Here is a 26682-nt window from a genome sequence, read left to right as displayed (position 1 = left end):
GCATCGCTGGCCTCCTTGGTCCTGGGAAGGAGTGGGGCAAGCCATGTGAGGTCCCTGGAATAATAGGCCTGCCAGCCACGAGCCTGTGTTTGTCAGGCCTTTGCAGACCACAAATGGAAAAACTCAGCCGAGAATCTTTAGATATGTATGAATGGCAACTGAGCCAAGCTACTTTCTGAGCTGCTCACAGATCCTTAAGAGCAGAGATGAAATGTGCTGCATTTCCCCCTGAATCGTAGGGATTCCTGCTTCTCTACTACCATAGTGATTGTTAAAGAGGTCGTTTTATTCTTAATATTAAATCTCAGTTCCAGCCCTTATTAGTGTTGTCCTTAATCCTCCACCAGGGGGAGCCTGGGTTGCAGGGCAACTGAGTGCAATAGGATTTCGGACTCAGAACGCAAGGAAGGTGGTGAACGGGAGGAAAACAAGAGCTAGGTCTACAACAGTGAGCTGACCCAACTCTGGTCACTGCAAGCACGGCTCTGTACCCCAGCACTGTAACACAGTTTTATTAGAAATTAGTGTTTGTTTTCACCTGTGCTGAGCAACAAGGGATTGCAGGTAAGTGACAAAGGGGATGTTCTCTCATGGCAGGACCTGGGCCATCCTTTAGGCAGACACTGGTCAGATAAGAAATGGAGAAAAGCCCAGTCCCGGTACCAGTGGTAAACAGCAGGCTTCCAGTTTTCTAGAAACTGACAAGGTTTGATCTTCATCCACACTCCTGGTTTGCGTTCCTGTGGGCTGCTCCAGGTTGAAAAATTCACATGGCTGAGAGCTGCTTTCTGAATGGGGCTGAGAAGCGCAAAGAAAATTCCCCCAACCCTTATGCCACAAAGTCTGATTAAAGAAGCTAAGATTACTTCAGTGATTTAAACGTTAGTATTAGTATTTTTCTTAAGACCAGGGAGATATTTTTGATCAGTCCAGGATTATTGTGCTTTCTTGGGAAGAAAGGCAAGTCACCACTGAGACAGCTGAGGATCTAAATGTCAAAGTAGCAGAGAGGCTGGGGCTGGGGCTGTCAAAGAACAAGCACTAAAATACCTCAGTGGGAAGCTGGTGCTTTGAGTATTTGAGGGCCTCAGGAGGATAGCAGAGGAAATAGGCCAGTGGCCTCAGGCAGAAAGCATTCCAGTCTCTGTGGGAAAACCACAAAGCCAGAGGCCGGAATCTGGCCAAAGAAAAAGATTTGTCTTCATCTAGTTACTCCACTCAGGGCTGGAAGAAGTGTTTTGAGCTGATGACCAGGGTGTCTCACTGGAAAATCTACACATTCAAGGCTGTGACAAGTATAAAAATACATGGTTAGTCACACTTCCCCAGCCTCATCATGTCATTTCAGGTCCTTGTGGGTGTCTGCGAACCGTGGGCCTGGCATTTGCCTATAGGCTCCATCGGGTCGGCCACAAGCAGGCCACTTAGCTGGAGTGACAGTTGTCAGGGGAGAGGAGCCTAATAACCTGTGCTCCTTTCAGAGTAGCTACTGCTCAGCAGCTATGAGGTATGGCATTTTCTTAGGCCAGCTGCACAGTCCCTCCCTGATGGTATTCCTTTGGAAAAGAATTTGGATAAGCAGTCTCCCAAGGGCCAAGCTAAACAGCAGGTAGTGAGAAAAAGCCCCAAGGAGGAACTTGCACCTTGCCTGAGAGCTGGGGCTTGGCAGCTCCACAGCCACGTTAAGCCGCCTCCGAAGGGATTTAGGCTGCTCCCATCACCCTCTGTCCAGACTCAGCGCTGGGCAGAACCACCATCCTCAGCGGGGACAGAAAACCAGTAATATGGGGCAGGCAGGGGCTCCACAACCAAGCACATGCCACCTCTGCACAGGGCTGCTGGGAACACGGAGCTGGTGGTCACTGACCTCAGCTGATGGGCATCCGAGTGCAGCGCTTATGGGCTCCACTGCCTTCCCACTGTGGCTCATGCTCCTGGCCCCTGTAATGGCCCTTTGGGTTTCCAGAAAGCAAAGCAAAAGCATGCCTTGTAGCTGAGGGCAAGAGAATCCAAAAGAGCAATCATGTTAAGCCCTAGGAGTCTATTATGTGACCTTAAAATGTCCTTTCTCATGGGCATCATTAGGACCACAGTTCCCAACCTAAATATCCTTTCCTGCATGCTCTCTGGGCTGGCTGCTTGGCCAGTCCAGCAAAGCCAAAGCTAGTCAGTTTTTTGTTTTGTTTTATTGCTTCTCTAGCCCCTCTCAGATTGATTCTGCAGGGAAGAGGGGTTAGAGTCAGAAAAAGATGATGTGGGTCAGGGCAGAACACAAACTGAATAAGAGTACAAAGTGCTTTAAAGAAATAGATGCCAAAGGCATCAAGGAAGGCCATGGGTTCAGCCCTACCCAGGGTCTTGGCACCCTAGAGGGGTGGCACAAATGCCCAGTCACCTCATTATTAGAGTTCACGCTATTCATTTCCTAGGTAATTTTTTAAAAACCAAAGTTATAAAGCCTGTGCTTAAAGACCTCAAGGAAAAAGAAGCCCCACCTTCTATAAGAAACTGGGCCTCCACAGCACCAGAATGAGCCCATTCCCCACGGACCTCCCCAGAGGCCTTAAAGGTAGCCCCTTCAGTAGAGCCAAAGGACACTCAGCAAGGGGTCAAGGGGACTGTTCTCATGGGACATGGGCAGGTCAGCCCAGTTGCCCCAGGGGCAGACACAGCTCCCTGTCAGGAAGGGTGAGCAAAGGGTCCAGGACTTAGGTCATCCTGAAGTACTCAGGGAGCAGGGCAAAGGAATGTGGTCCCTCTCCTGCCCAGGACCTCTGCCCTCCTGTCATGCTTCTGGGTACTGGAGCAGAAACCGAGCCAGCAGCAGCGTGGGGTGGCCAACGGGGCAGGGCTCCACAGGACGGGAGACAGGGTGTCCCATGCCCTGACTCCCTGAGGGTCTTGTCAGTCGCGATGTGTAGACTGGTGGCCAAGCTGCCGGTCATCATAAGTGCTGTAGCGCTTGACATGGATACGGCGGACCCGGTCCCGCAGTTCAAAGGTCTCCTCGTCTTCACTGGGGGAAGCCTGGCTGCGGCTCCTGCTGGTGGCCTCCAGTAAGGAGTTGTCAGGGACTCGGGGGGTCTCATAGAGGAGGACGTTGAGTGTCTCCTCATAGATGCGGGCCTCTGGGAATTCCACCTGGGCTCAGGGGGACAAGAGGACCAAGTGAGGTTTCATTCCACAGAGGCTGCAAGGGCCCTGACTGGCAGGGCCCTTGCCCCTGGGCTGGCTAAGTTCCTCCCAAACGCTCTCCCAAGACAGGTGGCTTTCCATCTCGTGAGGGAGGGGAAGCCTCTCTCTGGAGATGTGGGGAATTGGATTGGTGGACAAAAGGATGTCAAAGACTAGCATGCCACCCGTGCCCCGCCCAGCCCCAGACGAGCAGGCTAGCATGTGGGGAGGTTAGGGCCTTGGCCTTGTGCTCAGAGCCAGGCTTAAATACTGCTCCAGCAATTATGAGTGGCAGGGTCTCAGTTTCCTCTCGCATAAAACCAGGGCCAAACCTACTTCAGAGACTTGGTATGAACATGAAAGACAGAGGGTAGCTGGATTCTAGCCTAACCTGACTTCTGTTCGCTCAGCTGTCGAGTGCGGAGAATGCTCCAGCCCTGCCTGTCTCACAGGTGTGCTGTGAGGAGTCAAAGTTCACAAAAGACAAAATACTCAGGAAGGTGACCTGTTTTGGAATCCTCTGTTAAGTGCACACAGGAGTCCGCACCCCCAAAATGCCAGGGGGAAGCAGGGTCACCTCCTGTAAGCTGTCCCCCCACAAACCTCAGATGGCCCTGTGCAGTTCAGGGGCCTGGGGGCTGAGCAGGTGCTACACGAGCTTGGCTGCTCCGAGCCCCTTGCATCCACCACTCTCCGAGTGGGCTACCCTCCCGGCCCAGCAGAGGACTCTGCCCTCTCTGTTACACACACAGGGCGGGGTCGGGGGGGGGTGCAGCTCCCTTCTGGGGAGAACACCAACAGCTTGCAGATGGGGAGAACAGGGTTTGCTGAGTTTGCGTTAAGTGTTAAATGTTAACTGTTAACCTGTCAAATCCCTCACATGCACCTGGCGCTGCACCACCTTCCAAATGACTGGCTGCCAGCATCCTCATTGTTATAGGGGATGAGCTGGTAACCAGAAATGCCTGACTAGCTGGGGCCAGAGAGGCGATCAGACCCTACATTGCTGCTCCTAGGAACTGTCACGTTCTCCTAATACTTCTACTGACTGCATACCATCAGGCCCCTGTTTGCAGGCGAGGAAACTAAGGCCCTGCTGCTTTAAACAGCTTGTATGAGGCCAGAAAACAAGTCCACGGTAGAACCAGAATTCAGACCTAAATTGGGCCAACTCCAAAGACCCAGTCCTTCCCACCACACCATGCTGTTCTTGCCTCTCAGCTGACCAGGACAAAGCATTCCCAGGCCATTCCCTGAACTCCCCGAACTGACTTTGTCCTTGCCCAGCACCATCATGTGAGTCTGGGGAAAACAGAGCAAACCGAATGCCCTCTCGCTCCTGGTGATGAAAGGCCCAGCTGGGGCTGCCCTGGGCTGCGTCCTGCCCCCGCCTGAGCAAAGGGAGGCCCCCCCACACCTTGGTCTGCTTCTTCTCCGTGGCATACACGATGGAGGTGCAGCACACCTCGGCCAGCTTGCGGCCCTGGCCGTAGAAGGACCAGCAGCAGATCTCATCACCAATGACATCCTTGATGAAGAGCACGCGGCCATTGAAGCGCAGGGAGAGCTTGTCAAACAGCTCGATGTTTTTCAGCAGGTGGTCGTCCGAGTTGCTGGAAAACCCAAGAAGGCCAGTGGGTCTGGGAATGAGATCTAGCACAAGAGAGGGTGCTGACTGGGTGTGTCCCCTCCTCCCCATCACGCAGAACTGAGGAAAAGTCAAGAGGTCAGATGGGACCCTCTGGGTTTGGGGGCCTGTGAGGAAGAGGAGGGGAGTTGTTCGGAAATTAAAGCAGGGAGAACTGAGGGAGGGTGGTCTCCTCCCATTGGCCCTGAAGGAGGGAGGCTCGCAGCCATCACGGCAGGAGGGTTGGTTCCCTGGCTGTAGGGGGGATGCCGGCAACACGTCTGTCTGCGGGGACTCCCTGAGTCCGTGGCCTTCGGCGTCTACCTAACTGTGGCTGGCTGAGGGGACATTGGGCAAGGGAGAGGGTGGCCCAGCTGTGAAGCACAGAGCTTGGCTTAGGAGGAATCCCAGCTATGGGCTTCCAGGGTCCCTCCTCCACCCCAGAAGCTAATTCTGGGAAAACCCCTGGCGTGCTGCCTGACAGGAGGGGGGTGGGGGGAGGTGAGGGGGTGGGGGTGGTTTCCGGTTCGTTCTCCTTTAGATCCCAGCCAGGGCCCAGCACCCAGTTCCAAACGCTTCTGCCCTCACTTCCCTTCTCTCTTTGTTCTTCCCTCCTCAAGACCCAGACCCGAGCCCACCGTGCCAGGAATGCAGGTGGCTTCTCTCAGGTCTCCTGCCCCATGGCTGGCTGCCTAGTCCTTCTAGCTACTTCTGCCGCCCTTCCCCAAGCCCTGCACCCCCCAACCCCCAGCTGCCCACCCTACCTGGTATAGGAATACTTGTTGTTGCTTCTATTGTACAGCAGCTTCACCACGGGCTGGGAGGGAGGAGAGCGTGAGGGCCAGGCCAGGGTCCCATCCTCCCCTGCCCGCAGCCCACCGGGGTCCCAGTACCTTGGTGGAGGATTCAATGAGCCTCTCTTCCTCTTTCAGGGAGGTGATGATGGGGATGTTGCACACAGGCTGGTAGGAGTCCTTCTTGTCCTGGGTGACACACACAACTGAGAATCTTTTTCTGAGCTCTCCTGCTTGCCAGGCTAAGACAGGCCTTCCCCAGGAGCTGTTGGAGCCCCTCTGCCAAGGCTACCCTCTGCCTGTCGAGGAGGCATCTGGCCATAGGAACTGCCAGTTGGCAGGCAGAACCCCATTTCCAGAAAACCTAAAATCCAGATACCAAGGTGGAGAAACTGGAAACTAGGCTCAGTTCCCTACTGCCCAAGTCCACCACCTTCCAAATGACTGGCTGCCAGCATCCTCAGCCTGGGCAGCACCCCGCATATCTGACAGTGAGATTTGGACTCCCAACCCTACCAGTCACACGACCTTCTGGGAACTGGACCTTGATGGCCCTGCAGGGAGAAGCTGACCCCAAACCTCCTCGACCTGAGCCCTCTTCAGCTCCATACCTGCAGAGCAGTCTGGCACACGCTCACCAGCCCCTGAATGAGGTAATACTTGGCTTCAGCCATCAGTTCCTTAATTTCCTGCCGGTTCTGTGGGAGGATGATGGTGTCATCTCGGAGGTAATTCAAAATGGTGCCGAAGTGCTTCCCACATCGATCTATGAGGATCCAGCCTAAGGATTCAGACAGGCCGCACAGGGTTACTCGTTGCCTCCACAAATGAGCAGCGGGCAAAGGCCACCTGACTAGCCTGGGGGCGGCCCGCAGCACAGGGTCACAGGAGCAGGAACACCACCTCCAGCTCTTTGTTCTGTGGCTGTTCTCTTCCACCGGGCTGGCCTGGACTGCGGGGGACAGAGGCCTTCCAGGCAACGCGGCAGCCCATGGAGGTCTCAGCTCAGGAGCGCTCAGGCCCACCGTTGGCCACGTGGACAGTGCCAGGACCTGCCTGCCTTCTGTGTCCTGCCCACTCACTACAGCCGTGGTTCTCGGAAGCATCTAGTCCTTTGGAAATATTTAAGAAGTATGGATCTTCAACCTGGAAAATGTGTAAGTGCACACCTTTCCACCTACAACCTCCGAGAATTCTGAGGCTCTACCCAAGACTCCAGGTGAAGGAGATCTGCACTGGGTAACAGAAAGAGGGAATCTAGAGTCTAGACCTGCCACGCTTGAGCCCTGCCCCAAACTCGCTTCCTCAGGAACACTTCCTTCCCTCCTCAGCTGGCCCAAGGAGCCCCGATGCCTCACCTTCTTTGTCGGTCAGCACCTCCATGCGCCCGCTGAACATGGCCTTGAGCATGGTGTCGTGCCGGGTTAGTGCCCGCACGGTGGTGTAGTACAGGGAGCCCCCGACATTGAGCTGGACGTATTTGTTGCCCAGGCCTCCTCCCTTGAAGCCGCTCAGCTTGGGCTTGGCCCCCGAGGCTGGGCACAGACAGGTGTCCCCTGACATCTCCCGCTGCAGGTAGATCACCACACGGCAGGAGGTCGGCTTGGAAGGCTCCGCCGTGGTGGAAGGATCACGAGTGAGTGGCCAGTGGAGGCCAGAGCCTCATACTCTCAGCACTGTGAGCAGGAGATGGGAGAGAAGACAGGAGTTAGCCGAGCAAAGCCCTCAGCTGAAAGGGGACGGGAGGAGACCATGCAGTCATTCTCTCCTTGACAAGCAAAGAACTTCCCTGGCAGAGGCTAAGGCCTGAGGCAACAGCAAGAGAAGACATCCCTGCTCTTCTTTATGGTACCAGGAACCAGCGCAGTCTCCCAGAGCCTGCCCATCTCGCCGGCCTCCCTGAGCCTCAGCTCAGCTCTCAGCAGCAAGGAGGACACGCAAACCCTTGGCATTAGTCTGAGACGGTTTGAGGAGTAGACGGGGCAGCTGAAGTTTTACCCTGGGGAACCACAGTCCAATTCTCGTTCCCAGGACCCAAGACTTCCCACCAAACGTACCGGGAATCCTGCCAATGCAGGAGATTCCCAGGAGCCAGAGGGAGACAGGATGTACTTCCTTTCTAAATATTCCAGCCTCAGAAGCAGCCTGTACTAGGGCTGACTTTGAGCACCACCGCAGTCTGGCTTTGGGAAGCAAAGTAAAAGCAGCTTTAGGAGAGCAGGGAATGAGCCAGGCTGGAGGGAACTGGCCAGTGTTCCTGGCAGAGGTTCCCCTGGCCCCAGTGGAGTTTCCTGACCTTCCCCTTTGTGGGTCCCAGCCCTGTCCCAGGTTCCTGAAATTGTCACCATTTTCCAGGACAGAACAACGACAGGATGGTTATTTTTACCTCTTCCTGAGAGGAGGCCCAGCCCTATCTCTTCCTTTCTTCCCTGCCCACAAGACTGGGGAGAAGGGGCTCAAAAAGATCAGATGGTAAATCTCAAAACAACTATGAAGTGATCTGGAAACTGAAACACTGATAGGCATTCATGGGAGGGAGGAGTTAGGGAAGCAAAGGAGGGTAGAGCTAGGTCACCCCTCGTGAGCTGGATTCTTTATTATATCTTGGTTTTCTAAGGAATCACTACAATTCATCCACTGGAAAAAAAGAGCAAACATTCACTGCAGGTTTACTATGTTCTAGGTACTAGTCTAGGCGACCTAAGCCACATTACTTCGTTTAATTCATACAGCGGAAAATAAGACTGAGTGCTGAGTAGGGACAGAGAGATGGAAAGATAGGGGCCTTGCCTTCAAGGAGTACAAAGAAGCAACATAACGTTAACAAGAATAAAAATAGTAAGAGTTAGCATTTATTGTCCCCTGTTATGTGCCAGGCACTGAGGATACAGAAGAGAACAAGTAAGTCATGGCCTCACAGAGATTACATTCTAGGGGGAAGATATACGTAATAAGCAAGAAAATAAATATGCGAGCAGTTCCAGATGGTAAGAAATGCAACAACTAAGCTAGTGATAAGAGAGTGACTAGGGAGAAGTCCTAAGATGGATGGGGCCAGGGAAAGCCTCTTTGGGAAGGGGACATTCTAGCTGAAGTCTGAAAGAGCATTCCAGATGGATGGAAGAGTGAGTGCAAAGTTTCTCAGTTAGCCACAAGTTTTAGGAACAGAACTAAGGCCAAGATGTCTAGGGCATAGAAAAGGGGGAAGCTGGCTTGATGTAAAGTCAGACAACGCAGGGGCTGCTTCATATGAAAAAGTTTGCCTAATTGTGATGGCCATCAGTTGGAGGTTTGAAGCAAGGAAGTGACAGGATCTGAGTTATTTACATTTTGAAAAGATCACTCCGGCTGCCTGGTAGAGAACGGATCATAAGGGTGCAGGAGAGCAAGCGGGAATACCAGAGGAAATGGAGGCTCGGACTGCAGTGTTGGTAACAGACAGAAAAAAAGGCGAAATTGCCTGGTAGTCCTCACAACATGCAAAAGCTTAACGGTTGCATGCCGCCTCCTGTAATTGAGATCCAGAAGCAGTGCACAATGCCATGCATTTAATATATTTAGTATTTAATATATGTCAGTTTGTTAGACTGAAAACTGTCCCTAAAAAGGTTTAGGTAAGCCCCTAGGAAGAAAGCATTTAATATATGTCAGTTTGTTAGACTGAAAACTGTCCCTAAAAAGATTTAGGTAGGCCCCTAGGAAGAATATCCAAGGAAGGACCAGAGCGGGTGCTTTGTGAAGTACCTAATTTCTTCAGTGGTTTGTCCAGGAGTCTCTCATTTGCCCCAAGGATGGAGTATGGATGAGATGAACCCTTGCCAGCAGATTTCCTAATCCCTAAGTAACACCTGAATAGTATGAAATCACCTCACCTTCCTCGGCTCACCCCAAAGGCATAAGTCCACTCCTTAACAGGTTTTAGCAAGTTCCCAATGTACTTTGGGTCTAGCTCCAGTTTCCCCAGGTTCAAAGCAAGCACACATAACGTTCTGCCAAAGTAAAGGAACTCAAGGCCAGGCAGTGGCCAACAGGGCCTACAAAGCAATTGCTTTGAGCCCCTGGATGACGTCAGCTCAGATGCCGCCCGCTCGGATTCCTTCCAGACCATTGGGCTCCCAGACCACTGGGCTCCAGGAATCTTGTGGCAGGTGACGCCTCAGTAAGTAATTCCAATGAGAATGAAGTTTCCATTGATAGCCTCACCGCTGTTCCTTCCGGACTTTGTGTGTGGATATTTGGGGTTGCCTGGGGCAGAGGGCGTATCCGAGTCTCTCTAAGCAAGGGTAATGGGAACCTAAGTAGATTAAAGAGCAGGACAACCACTGCCATAGAAGGTGGAGTCCTAAAGGAAGAAGTACCCAGAAACCCATCACACTCGGTGGTGCCGGGCGGGTAACCGATCTTAGATAGAGGGGGCGGATCTAGCAGAAATCCTAGGTGTAAATCTTAAGCTCCGTCCAAAGGGTTTGGAAAGATTTAGCGAGACCCAGCTCTCTGATCTGTGGTGAGTCTTCCCCGGCCCGCAGCCCCTCCTCACGACCGAGAAACTGAGACCGATTCTGACACCCATCCCAGTGGAGGATTTGAGCTCTCCATCTCCCCTGCGCGGTCCCACGCCTTTTCCCCAGGACTGGGTGGGAATCTCTGCTCCAGCTCGGGACCCGTCCATCCTGCCCCCCAGGGCATCCGCACCCCGGCTCTCACCGTCCCGGGGCGGGGGCGCTTCTCCTCTCAGCTGGGTTGCAAGCCGACCCCGCGCCGCCCTGGGCTGTGGTTGCCTACCCGCCAGCAATCCGGGGCTGTGAGCTCACATCCTCCTCCCGCGGTCTCCGCCCTAAGCCACGGCCAAACCCCACCCGCCCCTCAACCTGGGACTCCAAAGCTGGCCCAGCCCAGAACCCAATCACGGGGGAGGGAGGGGCCCCTAAGAGCATTTCGGGTTGAGCGCTCAGCTACTTCCGGCAGCCTTTCCGGCGCAAAGGCCTCTGGATCTTGTAGGCAGCCGTTCCTCCTCTCAGGCCTGTTTCCCAGCAGGCTCTGCGGGTTGGGCGAGGTAAGTACTTCCGCGGTCAGGTAATGACGTTACGGGTAAACACGTCCTGTATCCGTGGCAGCAGCTGAGGCCGGCGGGCGAGGCACCGGTTGCCGCTGACCCGGGAGAGAACCGGGCTGCGGGAATCAGCCCGGGCGGCAGCGTGCCGCCGCTACGGGGGTTGGCAGGTAGGCAGCGAGTGTGGGTCGGAGGACGCGGGCTGACCTGGGGCGAGTGAACCTGAGAGGCCGAAAGAAACGTGGGGATTCCGCGCGATTCTTTGCGAGCGGTGCGACGCCCACCTTGGACCTGGAGCTTTCCGCGTTGATGCTCGCAATGGTCTTGTGAGAAAACTGCAGCTCATATAAGTTCAAGGCTTTTACGTAGTGTGGACAGCCAGCTCCATCACCCAGGTCTTCCTGTGTGCACGGTGCCCCTTCCCCTCACCCCGCGGATGGCGCCTGCTCGCGGGGCCGGGAGTGGATCTAGGAGAGCCAGGGCGTGGAGAGAGTGTCGCTGCAGTTAACTTAAGGAGCTCAGTGCGGTTCTTGTGCCCGGTGCTCCTCAGATGCCCAGACACGTGTGGTGGGAGTTGGGAGGAAATCTGACGGTCGGCTGGGAACCCTCTCCCTGCCCTCCTTCTCCGGTCCTATCCATCTCATTCAACTCTGCCCTCCGAACATACAGTTGGCGCTCAAGCCCGATACATGGGAATCTTGCTTGCTTCTTTCCTTCCCTCATCCCCAAACCCCTACATCCAGTCAGTCCTTTACCAAATGGCATCAACTTACGTGACATCGCAAACTGGAACACTTTTCTTCAGCTCCAAGCCTTGGTTACTCTAACAGCCTTCTCTGTTTCCAGTCATTCGTTCCACAGACATTTACTGAGTGCAGGTGCCCAGTATGTGCAGGCACTCTGCTAGATGCTAGGGTTACAGTGATGAACAAGGTAGTACACCTACCTACCTGCCCTCCTGTTGTTCTTTCCAGTTCATTCTCCATCCTAGGTCAGAATGAACGTTCTAAAAGGGAGATATGACTGTGCTTCTTTACTGAGAACTGCTGGCTGCCCGCTACCCTTATGATCAAATCCAAGCTCATGACTGCAGCTTTCAGAGCTCTCCATGAACCAGCTCTGGCCTTCCCATCTAGACTTAACCCTGTTCCACACTTCCCTTTGTTCACTGGGTTTTAACCACGCCAGCCTTTCGACTCTTGGCATACACTACATTTCTTTTCACCTCAGGATCTTCACACATGCTTTTCCTTCTGCCTGGAATGCCTCCTCCCTGCTGCACTTGGCAAACTTTTGGATAATCTTTAGGTCTCTGCTTGAGTGTCAAGTTTTCAGAAGCTTTTGTTGAGGGGCACCTTGCTGGCTCACTCAATTTAGCATCTGCCTCTGGCTCAGGTCATGATCCCAGGGTCCTGGGATTGAGCCCCATGTCTGGCTCCCTGCTCAGCGGGAAGCCTGCTTCTCCCTCTGCCTCTGCCCCTCTGCCTGCTTGTCCTCTCTCTTTCTCTCTCAAAAAAAAAAAATAAATAAAACCTTTAAAAATTGTTAAAAAAAAAAGAAGCTTTTGTTGAGACATCCTCCCCCCATATGAATTATGTCCGCTTGCTGCAGCTTCATATAGCCCATGTGCTTTTCCTCATACTGTCCTCACCACTTGTGATTGTTTACTGCCCAGAGATCAGAAATATTTCTGAATAAATGCATCCTCTCAGGGAAGGGAGTGGAAGTGGAAGCAGATATTTGATCCCTTAGGTTACTGGAGGCTTTCTAGAGCAGCTGGTCTGGGTCCTGTAGGTGTTAAATGCTTGGACTGTATGTGGAAATGTAACAGAACAGCAGGAAGACGAATCTTTTAAAAATCTGGATTAAAAGGAAGCTCGGGATGATTAAAATATTTCAAAAGGAAGATGCTATCCTGGTTCCTTCAGTGGAGTACAGTAGGCCAAGGGCTCTGGGCCACAGTCATACACGGGCAGCCTACAGACTTGCATTAGTTGGCCCAGTGTTAGATGTGGCTTTTCCTTATTTGAATTTAAGACTTTTCTTTAAAAATCAGATTTTGGTGCTGCCTGGGTGGCTCAGTGGGCTAAAGCCTTTGCCTTTGGCTCAGGTCATGGTCCCAGGGTCCTGGGATCGAGCCCTGCATCGGGCTCTCAGCTCCGCAGGGAGCCTGCTTCCTCCTCTCTCTCTGCCGGCCCCTCTGCCTGCCCCTCTGCCTACTTGTGATCTTTGTCTGTCGAATAAATAAATAAAATCTTAAAAAAAAAAATCAGATTTGGCGGCACCTGCGTGGCTCAGTTGGTTAAGCATCTGCCTTCAGCTGGGGTCATGGTCCTGGGATCGAGTCCCACATTGGGCTCCTTACTCAGCAGGGAGCCTGCTTCTCTCTCTGCCTGCTCTACCAGTTCTACCTGTAGCTCTCCGTGCTTCTGCTCTCTCTCTGACAAGTAAATAAATAAAAATCTTTTAAAAAATCTTAAAAAATAAATCTTAAAAAAAATCTTAAAAATCTTAAATTTGGATTTTGGGCTGTCTTGAAAATGAGTTCTTGTGGCTGGGGGACTTAATTTTTTTTTTTTTTAACTGTTGCTCCTCCTATGGTATACCTGCTCTGGGAAGTTACTCCCATTATCACAGCATTTGGGACAGATCTTCTCTAAGGAAGCCCAAAGGGAAACAGCTGGGGGAGGTGGGAGCAGAGGAATGGGCTGGTGCAGGGCCAGGTGGTGGCAGAGCGTTTGGAACACCTGGGGTTTGGGAATTGGTATGGCAGCCAATGGCTAGACCTAAGTAGCCTTGCTTCCCTATTTGGACAGGGTGTGTTTTTTTTTAGTGTGTGTGTGTGTGTGTGCGTGCGCAGCGCGGGCGTCTGTTTGCCAGAACAACAGTGATTTTTCCGTGTGTCCTTCCCAGAATTGAGGCATCCTTTGGACCAGGAATGCAGGGTGGCCTGGGAAGGGAAAAGATCTCTCTGCTGATTCTCTTGCCTGCAGAAAGAAACCCAGACTCCTGAGTTGGACACAGAGGGTCTTACTGATCTGGCCCCAGCTGACCTTTGCAGCTCCATTCTTGGTCCTTTCATCTTCTGGGTCTTCTGGCTGTTTCAGTGACTTCACACTCTTGTCCGTGCTGTTTTCTCCGCCCAGGAAGCCTTTCCCTAGCCTCCTCACTTGGTACGTTCTTGCTGATGCTTCATTCCTTTTTGTGTTTTCTGCTAGAAAGAGATGGAACCAACTTTGGTCCACGTTCAGGACAGCATGTCTGTGGCAGACATTGTGGGTAATATCTTTATTCCCAGCTTATTTTTTAACTCTCAGTTTTAAATCATGCAGATGTCCTCTTTTACTTGCTTTTGGTGTTATGCTAGGGCTGTGCTGGAAGAGCTTTCTCATGTCCTTGTGGGTACATAATTGGGGACAAATATACTTATGGCTTCTCACAACTTAGTTCGAATGTTACTCCCTCACCCTGTTAACTGCTCTGTTCTCCTGCAACACTTGCGTGATATTTCTGTAAAAGCACTTAACACAGTATACTTTCTCAGTTTCCATGTCTGTCTTCCTCCAGCTAAACTATGTGCTCCTCCAGGGCGGGCACCATGTCGCCCTCATCCTTGTACCCCCCGCATCTAGCAGTGTTGGCATGTAGTAGGCACTCAAGAAATGTGTGTTGAACGAACGATGCCTGTGACAAGCAACTGGACTTTATTCTTTCCTGACCCTTGCTCCTATGACACACCTCCCGGCTGCCACTAGCGCCCCTTCAGAGCAGAGCTTCTCTAGGGAAGCCGGAAGGGAAACAGGTGAGGCTCAGAGAGGTGGAGGCAGAGGGAAGGGGAGCCTTTGGAGGAGCGTCTGGGGTTTTGGCACTGGTGTCTGGGGGCAGGAGTGGGGCTGGGCTGGAAGTGGGCATTTCCTTGGGTGGCTGGGAAGTGATCGGGGACTGAGGCTGTTTTCTTCACAGCTATGGCCAAGGATATCCTGGGGGAAGCTGGGCTGCACTTTGACGAGCTGAACAAGCTGCGCGTGTTGGACCCTGAGGTTACCCAGCAGACCATAGAGCTCAAGGAAGAATGCAAGGACTTTGTGGACAGTGAGTGTCATTTGGGGAGATGTGGTGCCACTTGGCTTTGTGTCAACTGTGCTCCGCCCCCACACCCCATGTAGCTGTCGTCCCTGCCAGAATGGGCCTAGGGGCTCCCTGGAAGTTGTGTCTGGCCTTTGTGAATTCCCACGTACCAGCGACCTTGTCTCCCTGCTCTCTAATGCTCGCAGGTAGTCAGACACAGAGCACCGATCAAGACAAATGGGGAGGGGCTCCTGGGTGGCGCAGTGGGTTAAGCCTCTGCCTTCGGCTCAGGTCATGATCTCAGGGTCCTGGGATCAAGTCCTACATCAGGCTCTCTACTCAGTGGGGAGCCTGCTTCCTCCTCTCTCTGCCTGCCTCTCTGCCTACTTGTGAATTCTGTCAAATAAATAAATAAAATCTTAAAAAAAAAAAAAGACTAATAGTGAAATGGAGAGCGGCTATCCCATCCTTGATTTTTTTGCTCTCAGAAACCGTGGAACAGAACTAGGGCTTGAGGGTAGGAAAGAGTTAGGTACTCACGATTTGATTTCCTGAAAGTTTAACAGACTCACTGAGGTAATTTTTTAGCTAGTTATCCAGGACACCTGTCCTAGCCTGTTCTAGCAGGCAAGTAAGCCCAGTGGCTGTGAATACAGAGCAGCTCTTGCTAAAGCAGGGATTTCTGTGGTTGTTGTTGAAGAGCAGGGATTTCTGAGCTTTCTAGGCTCTCCTTAGTCTCTACAGCGCTTGGCTGGTGAAAGGCAGCGTGGGCTTTGTGGCCAGTCTTCTCACTGCATGATGTCCTTCCTCCCTGGGGTCTAGTTCACTCCTCGGTAGAATGAGGTCCTACCACACCCAAGGACGCTGAAAGAAGCAAATGGGAGATGAGGCCCTTAAATGTTTCGAGTTCTGTATTAGCTCTAGTCATGGGTGGCAAGGCCCTGCCCCCCTAACCACCATTAACTGACATCTAGTTCCTTATCTGGGGCTAGTCAGGAGGCTCTGTTCATGTCCTGAGTCAGTCCTTCTATGAATGTGGCCCTTTGTGCTTCCTGTCACTCCTGGGAAAGCAGGAGAGAGAGTGCGCGGAGGATGGGCACGTCAGGGTTCTCATACCTAAGGTTAATAGTCACTGGCTGGCTCATTTGGGACTCACAGTCCAGTGGGCCCTCGTCCAGCTCTGGGCACCTGGCCACCCTTCTCCTGGTTTAGACTAAGGGTAGAAGACTTTAGGTCAGCAGGCACCAAATTGTTTTGACACAATTTAGAAGGGGCAGTTAGCCATGCCCTCTTGCCATAAGGGAACACTGAGGGAGTGGGGATGCAGAGAAAATAAAATCTTTTTTTCTGTTCTTTCCCTGAAAGAAATTGGCCAGTTTCAGAAAATAGTTGGCGGTTTAATTGAGCTTGTTGACCAGCTTGCAAAAGAAGCAGAAAATGAGAAGATGAAGGTAAGATCAGCATGCCTTCCAAATCTTGGCCCATTCACTCTTCCTCTGCCATCTTGACTTCTTCTTGGGGAGGAGGGTGTGGGCTTTTCTTTATTTAAAACAGGATTTTAGTAACGAGCACAGTTAACCTTCTGTTAAACTCTTACATGCCAGTACATTTTGTCATTCTTTCCTTTAACCGTCATATCACCGAGATAGGTGGTTTTATGCTCATTTTATAAGTGAAGCAATGTGGGCATGCAGGGTGTCAAGGACTTGGCAAATGACCCCAGGCTAAGTGGCACATCAAATGGGCCGCTGACCACCTGTGTGCCAGAGTCGGGGATGCTCGTAGACCTGCTCCAGAACTGCTGTCTGGGTGTCGTCAGGCACTTGGGGTCATGCTGGTAGTCCTCCTCCTCATTTCTGAGGCTCTGGGGCTCAGCTGTCTTGCCAGCTGGACACTGAGATAGCCCCAGTGGCCCTTCCTTGACTGAGGACTTAATGCTGAAGACCGTTTTAATGAAGCCATAACCTTCTTTGGTGATACTGTTTTTCTAGGCCATTGGTGCTCGGAACTTGCTCAAATCTATAGCAAAACAAAGAGAAGCCCAACAGCAGCAACTCCAAGCACTAATAGCAGAAAAGAAAATGCAGCTTGAAAGGTAAGAAGTTATGATGTAAAGCAAGTTCTTTACTTAATTGCAATTCTATTTTTCCTTCTCGAATGGTCACCTCTTATCCTTCTTCATCAGGGATAGTGTCTCACTTGTCTTCCAGGGATAGTGTCTTATTTGTCATCCTGATTTGAAGATTTAAAAAATAAAATTACAGGGGCACCTGGGTGGCTCAATAAAACATCTGCCTTAAGCTCAGGTCATGATTCTGGGGTCCTGGGATTGAGCCCACATCGGGAGTCTGCTTCTCCCTCCCACTGCTTGTATTCCCTCTCTTACTGTGTGTCTGTCAAATAAATAAAATCTTTAAAAAAATAAAATTCCATTTGCTGAAAGGAAAAAACAATTTTTCTTTTAAGGATTTTGAGAGAGAGAGACGGCGAGAGAGGGAGCACAAACAGGGAGTAGGAGAGGGAGAAGCAGTTTCCCTGCCAAGCAGGGAGCCCAATGGGGGGCTCAATCCCAGGACCCTGGGAACATGACCTGAGCTGAAGGCAGATGATTTACTGAGCCACCCAGGCGCCCCAAGTAAATTTCTTAATACAAAACCACCTCTAATATTGAGAGCTTGAAAGCTCAGGTAGCAAGTGTCCAGAGTCAGCTGGTTCTCCTAAAGGAAAACTCTTCTTGGGGCTGGAGACTTCTCATGTGTGGCCCTGGGGTGGGCTTTGCCTCTTTGTTCTTTTTTTTAAAAAAAAGATTTATTTATTTGAGAGAGAGACAGAGAGAGATCACAAGCAGGCAGAGAGAGGGGGAAGCAGGCTCTCTGCTGAGGAGAGCCTGACGCGGGGCTCGATCCCAGGACCCTGAGACCCTGACCTAAGCCAAAGGCAGAGGCTTAACCCACTAAGCCACCCAGGCACCCCACTCTTTGTTCTTTCTTACCCTAACTTCTACATTGTGTACTCACAGTATTTCTTGGCATCATTTAAATCATTTATCTTCTTCTCTAGAAGAATTAAATGCATGGTTTATTTCATCCATTTTTAGGGCTTCTAACAATTTTGTTTTTCAGGTATCGGGTTGAATATGAAGCTCTGTGTAAAGTAGAAGCAGAACAAAATGAATTTATTGACCAATTTATTTTTCAGAAATGAACTGAAAATTTTATAGGAGGGCAAAAAACCAAACAAAACCCCAAAAAACCTCTATACTGTTCCAGTGACTTGACTAATGGCCCACGTATGTCCTGAGAGATGGTGTATAAGGAACGCAGCATCTCTGAAGGCAGTAAACAAATCAGGGAGCTTGTCACAGATGTCCGTGTGCAGCTGCTGGTGAACACCCACGGCCACGGTGGTCCAGGCTCTTAACTCTTGGCATTCTTAACCTGACCTGAACAGTCTGTAAACTCGATTTTTTTTTTTTTTTTTTGTAATTTCACAAAGCTTTGGAAAGGAAGAGCAATAAATTATTGTTTTCAAATGCTTTGATCTCCCTCTTTTCCTGGTGCCCTTAAAGTGTACATTTAACACCTTGAGAGAACCCTGCACCCCTCCCTCGGCCACGAAACAAATCAGGCAGTGGTCAGCAGGTGCCTTTATTTGGACCAGACACATGAGTCAGACAATACTCCCAACAAGCAGACCAGCATGGCCTGTGAGCAAAACAGACAAAAAGAGGGAACCAGACAGGACCAGTTCTCATTTCCCATGTGTGTTCACAGGTATGTGTGTGTGTTTTGAGTTGACCTTGAGTATGATTTAGAGAAAGCAAGGAACCCAGTGAAGCAAGCTAGCATTTACACAATGGACATGTCATGCCTTGCTGCCCCTTTATTTAGAGAACAAGCCAGGAAGGATGACGAAACTCTCAGGAAATGTGCAGTTATCCAACAGGAAACACACGACACATCAGGTGTGAGAAACCAGACCTCAGAGGGAAGGGACTTAATTTCAGGTAGTCTGTAAAAACATAGAAGATTAAGGTTTGGAAAGAAGGAATCAGGGGATTAAAAAAAAAAAGTCTTTTCTGGGATGACCTGTTTAATAGAAACAAAACACCTTCAAGCTTAATCCATTTCTGTAAGTCAGGCCAGCGCTGACCCTTGAGTAAAATTGAGTTCAGGCCTCTTGCAGAAACTTTCCCCCAACCAAGGGTGGAGGGGAAAAACAAACAAACAAACAAACAAACCAACCATGATAGTTTTTAATGCATATTAAAGAGGCATAATTTCAAACTTAACAATGACCCCAGAAATCCCACTCTTCATTTTGCTGATAAAGGATATGCTGCAACGAATCAGGAGTCAAGGGTTTTAATCACATGTGCACTGTGGGTCAGGGGAATCATGAACATGCCAAGCAGACCACGTTTCTTGGAAGTTTATCCGGGATCTGGTCTGTTCCTGCTCACAGTGGAACTTGGGGCCACGGGGAGGTATTTGGCACTGCTTCCCTGTAAGCCAGCCCACAACCTTCTGTCTGTGCTCAGCTGACTGGTCTGTTGGCGCCAGTGTCCTGAGGTTCTGATGTGGCTCCTGCCAGAGTCTTGCTCTTTGTGTGTTGCTGGTGTGTTTCAAATGCTACTGGAGACGGGTTCTGAGCAGTTTTCCTCATACCGGGCCCAACAGGAAAACCACACTGTGGGCTTCTCCCCCTGGGGCCAGTCGTTACAGCGGTCATTCATTTTTTCTTCCTTTTCTCCTCGTACTTGTAGTAGGGGCTCCGCAACATGAAAAGCAGAAGCATAAGAGGGATGAGAAAGTAGGGGGCATAGACAGAGATGAGGGTAAGTCTTTCGTGGAAAGTCTTAGGTCCTTGTCCTTTGAAAGCACTGGCTTTGGAGAAATCATCAAATAGAAACGTTGAGAGGATTGGAATGAGCGTTGTCATGGTGTGAACGGAATAGATGATTGCAGGGGTGCGGATCCACCTGCGGCCTCCTGAAGTGGGGAGTGGGGGAGAGAAGCATTAGGTCTGCTCATGACCCTAGGGGGGACCCCCCATTTTTCTCCATGCCTGCTCACTCCCTCCAGTTGAATCCTCCCCTCCCAGGGCAAACGAATGGAGGACTGGGGGTGCTCTAATGCCGCCTAGCGCCCAGAGCTGGGGCTCTAGCACAGGGACCGCCAGAGAACCAAGGGCGGGGGTTCGAGTTGGATTCAGAACAACTCTGTGGCAGTAAAATGGACATTAACAGTTGACACGAGGCCAGGGGCGGGGCCTACCAACAGCATCTGTTAAGGAATTACATATAGGTGAGAAGACCAACAGCTTCTGCCAAGACACAGAGTTGGGGGGCTCCACTGGGAAAAAGGGTGTATGAGCTTAGTTACTATGTACGTGAGTTCGGCCCCCGTCTTTATAAAAGCGTTAGTCCCAGGGGAACAGTGTAAAAATAAAGAAGAAGTGAAACTCTTCTGGGATGATGCTACTGCATAAAAGCCAGTCTGGTGCTATCCAAGTCAGAAACACAAAAGCCAATGATGAAAGGGAAATCCTGCAGGGGTAAAAACAAACAAACGAACAACCCCCCCACCCAAACAATAAAAAGGAACAAGTTCAATCTGCAAGCAGCCCCTGGTGCAGGAGAGGTTCCCAGCTAAGCACAGGCACAGGCCTGCACCCCAAGTAACGTCCTTTTATGTGACCTCTCCTGCCATCCCCACCCCACCCGAGGTCACCCTCACCGGGACTGCTCCCCTTTGCCAAGACACTTTCCCAAAAGATTTCTGGGACCTCATTTCAAAAATCAAAAATGGGATTTCCCCACTAGTTACCGACCTCTCAAGAAGGCGTATGCCGCTACGGGAAAGAAAGGCAGCTGGAACACAAGCTCGCAAAACAGGAAGGACTTAAACCACGCTGGGGGGGCCTGAAGCAGAGGGTCTTTGAACTCCTTCATGTACCACTTCAGCAGGTTTGTCAGCTGAGGAAAGAGAAAGGTCACCGTGAGTACAGCTACCTGGTGGGATAGGCCGCAGCTCCATCCCACCACAGCCCAGGTGGTCACTTCCGAACAACTCGCTAGATCCTCCGAGAAGCTTTGCTCAGTTCTTCCACGCCCTCTAGGTTACCCAGCATCTGTTCACGACTCCGTGACAACACACAGCCCGCTGTCATGAGCAATGGTGGTCGGCACACAGTAGGCGGAATGAGCACACAAAGGCAATGGATCTGTCAACAGTCTCCTTCCTGGTCAAGGACAGCTGTGGAAAGCATCCTACCATCCAGCCTGGAACAGGAGCGGCCGCACATCTGGCTCCAGGGCCCAGACCTCTTCAAACACAGAAATGAACTGAGTTTGCCTTTTGGGGTGGGTTGGGGGCTGTGGCGGGGACGGAAGAAGGGGGATCAATTTAACCTCTATGAAGATGCAATTTTAGACAATTCAATCCCTAAATCTCAAGCTCCTCATCATTCTTAACTACTGTAGTTCTGAAGAGTGTTCTTTTAGGGGACCAGGAGGGTATTTGTAGAACACACTGCCCAAACCACAAGCTACAGAGCTTCTAGGCTGTGTCACCGCCTGACGGTTAGCAGTCTGGGTTCCAGCTGGCTGCCCACCCCGCTAACCACTGTTAAATCAGAAACTGTGCATCCGTGAAGACACGGCTGCCAGCAGAGGAAGGAAGCAGGAAGGTTTGAGGTTGCCCATTTTGTGCCCTTTGTAAAGGCCCAAAGCCCAGGGCTCCCCACATCACACAGACTACTGAAGGTCTGTCGCATTTTACACCCTGTCTTGATACACCAGCCTCTAAAACCAAAAACGTTTCTTGATCTCATGATAAATCAAAGCAACTTCCAGTGTCAGAATTCAGCCTGTAATGGAAAATCCAAAGATGTTTTTCCTGTTCATTTTTAATCAAAAGATAAAGGCTCACTATTGTGAAATAAAGGCCTCACTGCTGAAAGTAGCCTTTAAGCAAATATCCAGAAACAAACATTTTGTTAGCCTGATCTTACTTTCAGAAAGGCTGTGGCTCAATGACCAGTTTATCTACCACGTGATACCGAATTCGTACTTGATTTGAAATCAAAATCTTACAGCAATACTCTTGGCTTCCTTCTGGGCACTTCTCAGGGTGGTAATGGGGTAGATAATACTCATAAAACTTAAGTCCCTGAACCTCTCCTGGGCTCTGTTTCCTCATCAGTAGAACAAGCAACTTGGACCAAATATTTAAGGTCCTTTTTTGCTTTCTAGATTTTCTTTTCTTTTTTTAAAGATTTTATTTGACAGCAAGACAGGGAACACAAGCAGCAGGAGTGGGAGAGAGAGAAGCAGGATTTCTTCTGTGCTTGGAGGCGGAGCTCAATCCCGGGACCCTGGGATCATGACCTGAGCCGAAGGCAGATGCAGGCGCCCTGCTTTCTAGATTTTCTTAAAAAAAATATTTAAGGGAATGACCTGCTCTGAAGATTTACCTTAAGATTTACAAGGCATTCTCTGATTTGTTTGAATTTCATTTTCTATTCAATTTGTATACAACCTCTCAGATCAACCTATTTCCTAAATCCAGACAGTTCTATATAGCCTGGTGATTTCTAAGGGCTGCAGGATGAGATTAGCAAAACTTAAAATAATCTAATCAGCCAGCTCTGGAAGTAAATCAATTAGGACCCAAGCACCTGCCCACAGTCACATAATAGCCACATGATGCCAGACCAAGGCCTGGATAAGGGCAGATGGAAGGCAATTCATTGGTCCTTGGCCGAGTGAAGAGCATGGGACGTGGGGGCTCAATTCCTGGCTCTGGGCAAAGTGCTTAATCTCACGGAATTTGTTTTCCAATTATAGTACTTAGCTCACTATTGGTAAGATGAAAGGACTTAATGTACATGGTCCTTAGAACAATGGCAAGCACACAGTAAATGTTACCATTACATAATTAAATGTAATTAACCCATATTCAGAGAAATTCAAGTTTAATCCTATTAAAATCTCAGCATGCAACTGTTGTTAGTAAGAATTATTCCTATTAGCTAAGACCCAAAAAAAGGTTTATACCTGACTCACATTTGACTCAACTTACCACTCTTACCCATTAAACTTTTCACCTGGCCTTTGCACAGGATTTCTAAACCATGAGTTGCAGAGGTACTTCTCTACCTTAGAATGAGGGCATGAAGGTGTCTGGTTGGCTCAGTTGGTTAAGCGTCCTACTCAAGCGTCCTACTCTTGATTTCCGCTCGGGTCAGGATCTCAGGGTCATGCGATCGAGCCCCATTCTGGGCTCCTTGCTGGGCGTGGAGCCTGCTTAAGATTCTCTCCCTCTGCCTTTGCCCCTCCTCGATCATGCCCTCTCTCTCTCTTAAAATAAGAATGAGAGCACAGACTGATTTCACACATAGACACTCACCTTTTTAAAATTTGTTTTGAAGATTTTATTTATTTGACAGAGAGCACAGCAGGAGAGGGAGAAGCAGGCTTCTCATTGAGGGGCTCGATCCCAGGACCCTGGATCATGACCTGAGCTGAAGGCAGAAGCCTAACCAACTGAGCCACCCAGATGCTCCCCGTCTTTCCTTATTGTAGCAGAAGCAATGCTCCTCAGCTGCAAATGATATTACAAAATGCTTCCCCATCTTCTCCAAGTTCTAAGTCAAATGAAATCCTTACTGTTTCATAGTAAGAGTTTGTCCAATTGTTGATCTGTTCAAACCAAGGAAGGTATTTAATTGGCAAATTTTAGCCCAACCATTATGGGAGCTCTGCAAACTTTTTAGTGCTAGGGGAAAATTCCTTCTATGTAGGGAAGAAAAACACAACAGATGTTAAGATTTGGCACTTTTTCAAAGAGAACCTGAGAATAACTCAAGGATTTTATTATTTCCCCATAAAGAACCAACAAAACCTTCAAACTCTACTCCAAAGCAACAAGAGTGAAAAGAGACACAGCCTTTTAAAAATAGGATGCCCTCGTGTTGCTAACACCTTCAAATGGCATCAGACAGACACACACACGCACAATTTGGCCAGATCCTGCTTGCAATGGCCCATGACCTTTTACAGTAAGTCAATATTATAAAGGTGAGAAAACTTTACCAAATCAAATATATAAGCTTAAATGGGGTCTTTATGACACTCCATGCATTTTTATTGTATTCAGTGAGTGGGGAGCAAGGACCTGGGGGAACAGCACATTCAGAAAAGATAAAGTCCCAGCTGTTAAGTCAGGAATACCTGGAGGAACAGAAGTACCCAGTCCTAAAGGGATTCACATTAAAGACTGAGCAGGCAGCCTGCCTGAGCTTTGCTGGCCACACAGGCTCTGCAAGCCACACACGAGGCTCTCCTTTCTTCCAGGCAACTAACAGCTGGTGCACAGCTGTGGAGGCCTTCTTGAGAGTGCGACTGTGCGGCAGGCGGAATGACAGCCCCCAAAGATATCGCCGTCCTAATCCCCTAGAATCTCTGCACCTAACCTTTTTCGACAAGAAACTCTGCAGATGTGACTAAGTTAAGGGTCCTAAGACGGAGAGGCTAGCTATGCGGGCCAGCTGGTTGTCTCTGAATGTGCCTCCTTATAAATGTGGGGCAGAGGGAGCCCGAATTATAGAAAAGGCAGCAAAGCGATGACAGAAGCAGAGATTGAAGGCGGTATGTCCGCAAGCCAGGGAACACTGGCAGCCACCACAACCTGGAAGAGGCAAGGAACAGATTCTCCAGTAAGATCTGCAAAGGAACCAGCCCAACAAGATGCATTTTGAACTCCTGAACTCCAAAACCGTGAGCCAGTAAGTTGTTTCAAACCCCAGTGTTTCTGGTATTTTGTTACAGTGGCATGAGGAAACTCACACCCCTGTATTGCTAGCTCACAAGCTCACTCAGCTCTCTCTTACTTGGCAGGTGAGGCTACACAGCCTCGACTTGCCCAAGATACCAAGGCAGCTCTTGAAAGAACCAGGTCTGAACAGTTCAATGTTTTACCAATCAATTCCTATAGTTTTCTCAAGAAAAGGTAGGTCAGAAGTCTTCCCTGTTATGCTTGGGATCTAGAAGCAAACAAAAGGGCTATGGAGTGGGGTACACTGTTGAGCAGTGGCCTTTCTGGGAAGGTCAGACCCTTAGAAAAGTTAACGGAAGCTACAGACTCTGCTCCCAGAAAAATACAAGGCACAATTTGCATACCCCGTAAGGGGTTCCTGGACTTAAAGTTAAGGACCCCTGCTCTACAGAGAAAAAACATCTAAAGACATAGAGAGGCAAAATCAAATGCTTAGGTAGACGAGTCAGTCTTGCTCACAGTTCTGCAGACAATCTGGAGAAGCACAGAACTGAGGACACGAATTTCATGGTAGGTTACGGGGGCCAGACATAAAAAAGACCAGAGAAAATAAAACGGTTGCCCTGAAGGAATGACAAGCATTAAAGCAATGTTTTGGGTAAAGAATACTCAACAACCAGAGAATGGGGCTTTTCGCCCTGATTTCTACTCAGGTGATCATTCTTACTGGAACCTAATGACAAGGGCTGATTTGAGAAGGTGTCCTTAATTTACTTAGGAGCTTTTGAAGTTGCTGGATCCTGATCCTGAAGCATGCCCGTTCTACGGGTCTAATTCCACTTGCACTCTCTCTTTGTGATTAGACGGTATTTTAGGGCTCTTTCAAAGAATACACAGATCCAGCACGTGATTGAGACACTGGTTTCACCCAGGCTACTTCCCTCAAATACCACTGACCAGAGATGGGGGGTGCGGACCTTACAGACCCAAGGGAGGAGGGTCTTCAAAAGGACCAAAGTGTCTGCACCAAGCAGCTTGGGGTAAGGGTCTGGGGCAAGGAAAATCCCAAGCAAGACGTCGAGTTGACCGGTAAGAAGGGGCCGGGGCAGTGTAAGGGTCTAAGAGGACGGGAGGGAAAGGGGGAGCAGAACCAGAACCCGGGGTGCGGGGGGCTCCGGCGGAGGAGGGGAGCTCTTGGGGACGCCAGCGTACCATCACAGCGCGCGCAGGGGCCCCAACCTCGAAGACTGGCGGACAGGACTAACTGTCGCCCTCACCTCGACCGGGTAGAGTTCGCGCGGCAGCACCACCTGCAGGTCCAGCAGCAGAGTGATGGGGACGTGAAAGAGGAAGTAGAGGCCCAGTAGCCACTCCAGGCCGCGCCGGGCGCCCAGAGCCCCCATCATCCGTTGGTTACGCGGGGTAGGTGCCGAGAGCGCGCTCGCCTGTACAGTCGACGTGGGAAGAGGGCCCTCGCCCGCACAGCGTCCCAGGACTCCGCGCCCCCGCCGCCCGCTCCGCCCCCTCGAGGGCTACGCCGGCCACTCTCATTGGCTGGCTGCGAAGCCGCGGCGGGAGCGGCGCTCGCCTCAGAGCGCGCCCATTGGCTCGTCCGTGTATAGCGTGTCGAGGCGGTGCCCCGCAGACCATTTCTATTGGCCTCCGGGGGCGCCGCGGGGGACGGGGGTGGGGCCCCTCGCCCGCCGCGTGGGCTGGCGGGCTGGCGCGGGGCGCGCTGGGGCCTGCCGCCGGCTGGGCGTCTAGCCGCCGACTCCCGGGCGCGCTGTGGTCCCTTAAGCTCGGTACTCCGCTCACTGACTGCAAACCTATAATGCTGACTGAGCGGCTCCCGTGGGCCGGTCCACGGGCGCTGGTGGAGGTGAGCTCCCGGTGCAGCGGAGGTGCCGCAGAGCAGGCGGGCCTCACAGTGCGTTGTGATCCGCGCGGTGGCTCGCCATTCACGGGCCAGGGCACACCGGCAAGATCCCTGTCCCTCCGGAATCGAGGGAGCCCCGGGGCTTTTCGAAAAGTTGCCTAGAAGGCAGCCAGCCTCACCTAAGCAAGAAGCACAGGGTTGTAGTAAGAGGATGGACAGGTCTTGGTGACTGGTTGTGAAGAACGAGGGACGGTTTATTCACTCAGCAGATATTGGTCTTTAACTCTGCTGGGCCCAGCCATTCACTGAGGAGT

At 50.8% G+C, this 26682-nt stretch overlaps 3 protein-coding genes across 10 annotated transcripts; 1 reads left to right on the top strand and 2 right to left on the bottom strand.

Annotated features, from left to right (window-relative positions):
* Positions 1 to 496: 496 nt before the first annotated feature.
* TNFAIP1 (TNF alpha induced protein 1) lies at positions 497 to 10518 on the bottom strand. 3 transcript variants are annotated; one of them, XM_013053553.2, is made up of 7 exons: positions 10288 to 10518; positions 6954 to 7271; positions 6207 to 6376; positions 5695 to 5784; positions 5566 to 5618; positions 4592 to 4787; positions 497 to 3141 (listed from the first exon to the last, which is right to left on the bottom strand). In XM_013053553.2, the coding sequence occupies exons 2-7, from the start codon at positions 7156 to 7158 to the stop codon at positions 2905 to 2907; spliced, it is 951 nt and encodes a 316-aa protein (XP_012909007.1). In that variant the 5' UTR covers positions 7159 to 7271; positions 10288 to 10518; the 3' UTR covers positions 497 to 2904. The 3 variants fall into 3 exon arrangements, with proteins under 3 accessions (XP_012909007.1, XP_012909008.1, XP_004747076.1); XM_013053554.2 differs by having other exon boundaries at positions 10378 to 10518; XM_004747019.3 differs by having other exon boundaries at positions 10300 to 10517.
* A 146-nt stretch (positions 10519 to 10664) lies between these two features.
* On the top strand, positions 10665 to 17958 carry IFT20 (intraflagellar transport 20). Of its 6 annotated transcripts, XM_013053556.2 has the most exons (7): positions 10684 to 10815; positions 13639 to 13818; positions 14213 to 14447; positions 14609 to 14737; positions 16079 to 16164; positions 16705 to 16808; positions 17836 to 17958. In XM_013053556.2, exons 3-7 carry the CDS (start codon positions 14375 to 14377, stop codon positions 17915 to 17917), a joined length of 474 nt encoding a protein of 157 aa, XP_012909010.1. In that variant the 5' UTR covers positions 10684 to 10815; positions 13639 to 13818; positions 14213 to 14374; the 3' UTR covers positions 17918 to 17958. The 6 variants fall into 6 exon arrangements, with proteins under 6 accessions (XP_004747082.1, XP_004747080.1, XP_012909010.1 ...); XM_004747023.3 differs by lacking the exon at positions 13639 to 13818 and having other exon boundaries at positions 10666 to 10815; XM_004747026.3 differs by lacking the exon at positions 13639 to 13818 and having other exon boundaries at positions 10702 to 10815; positions 14401 to 14447.
* A 992-nt stretch (positions 17959 to 18950) lies between these two features.
* On the bottom strand, positions 18951 to 25999 carry TMEM97 (transmembrane protein 97). Its single transcript, XM_004747020.3, has 3 exons — positions 25770 to 25999; positions 20546 to 20690; positions 18951 to 19704 (listed from the first exon to the last, which is right to left on the bottom strand). The coding sequence occupies exons 1-3, from the start codon at positions 25896 to 25898 to the stop codon at positions 19445 to 19447; spliced, it is 534 nt and encodes a 177-aa protein (XP_004747077.1). The 5' UTR covers positions 25899 to 25999; the 3' UTR covers positions 18951 to 19444.
* Between the last annotated feature and the right edge of the window lie 683 nt (positions 26000 to 26682).

The sequence above is a fragment of the Mustela putorius genome, unplaced genomic scaffold (assembly GCF_011764305.1).
Source record: "Mustela putorius furo isolate JIRA1106 unplaced genomic scaffold, ASM1176430v1.1 tig00003962_pilon_pilon_pilon, whole genome shotgun sequence".
Lineage (NCBI taxonomy): Eukaryota > Metazoa > Chordata > Mammalia > Carnivora > Mustelidae > Mustela > Mustela putorius.
Note: the sequence above shows the minus strand (reverse complement) of the source record. Positions and strands in the feature narration are given on the sequence as shown.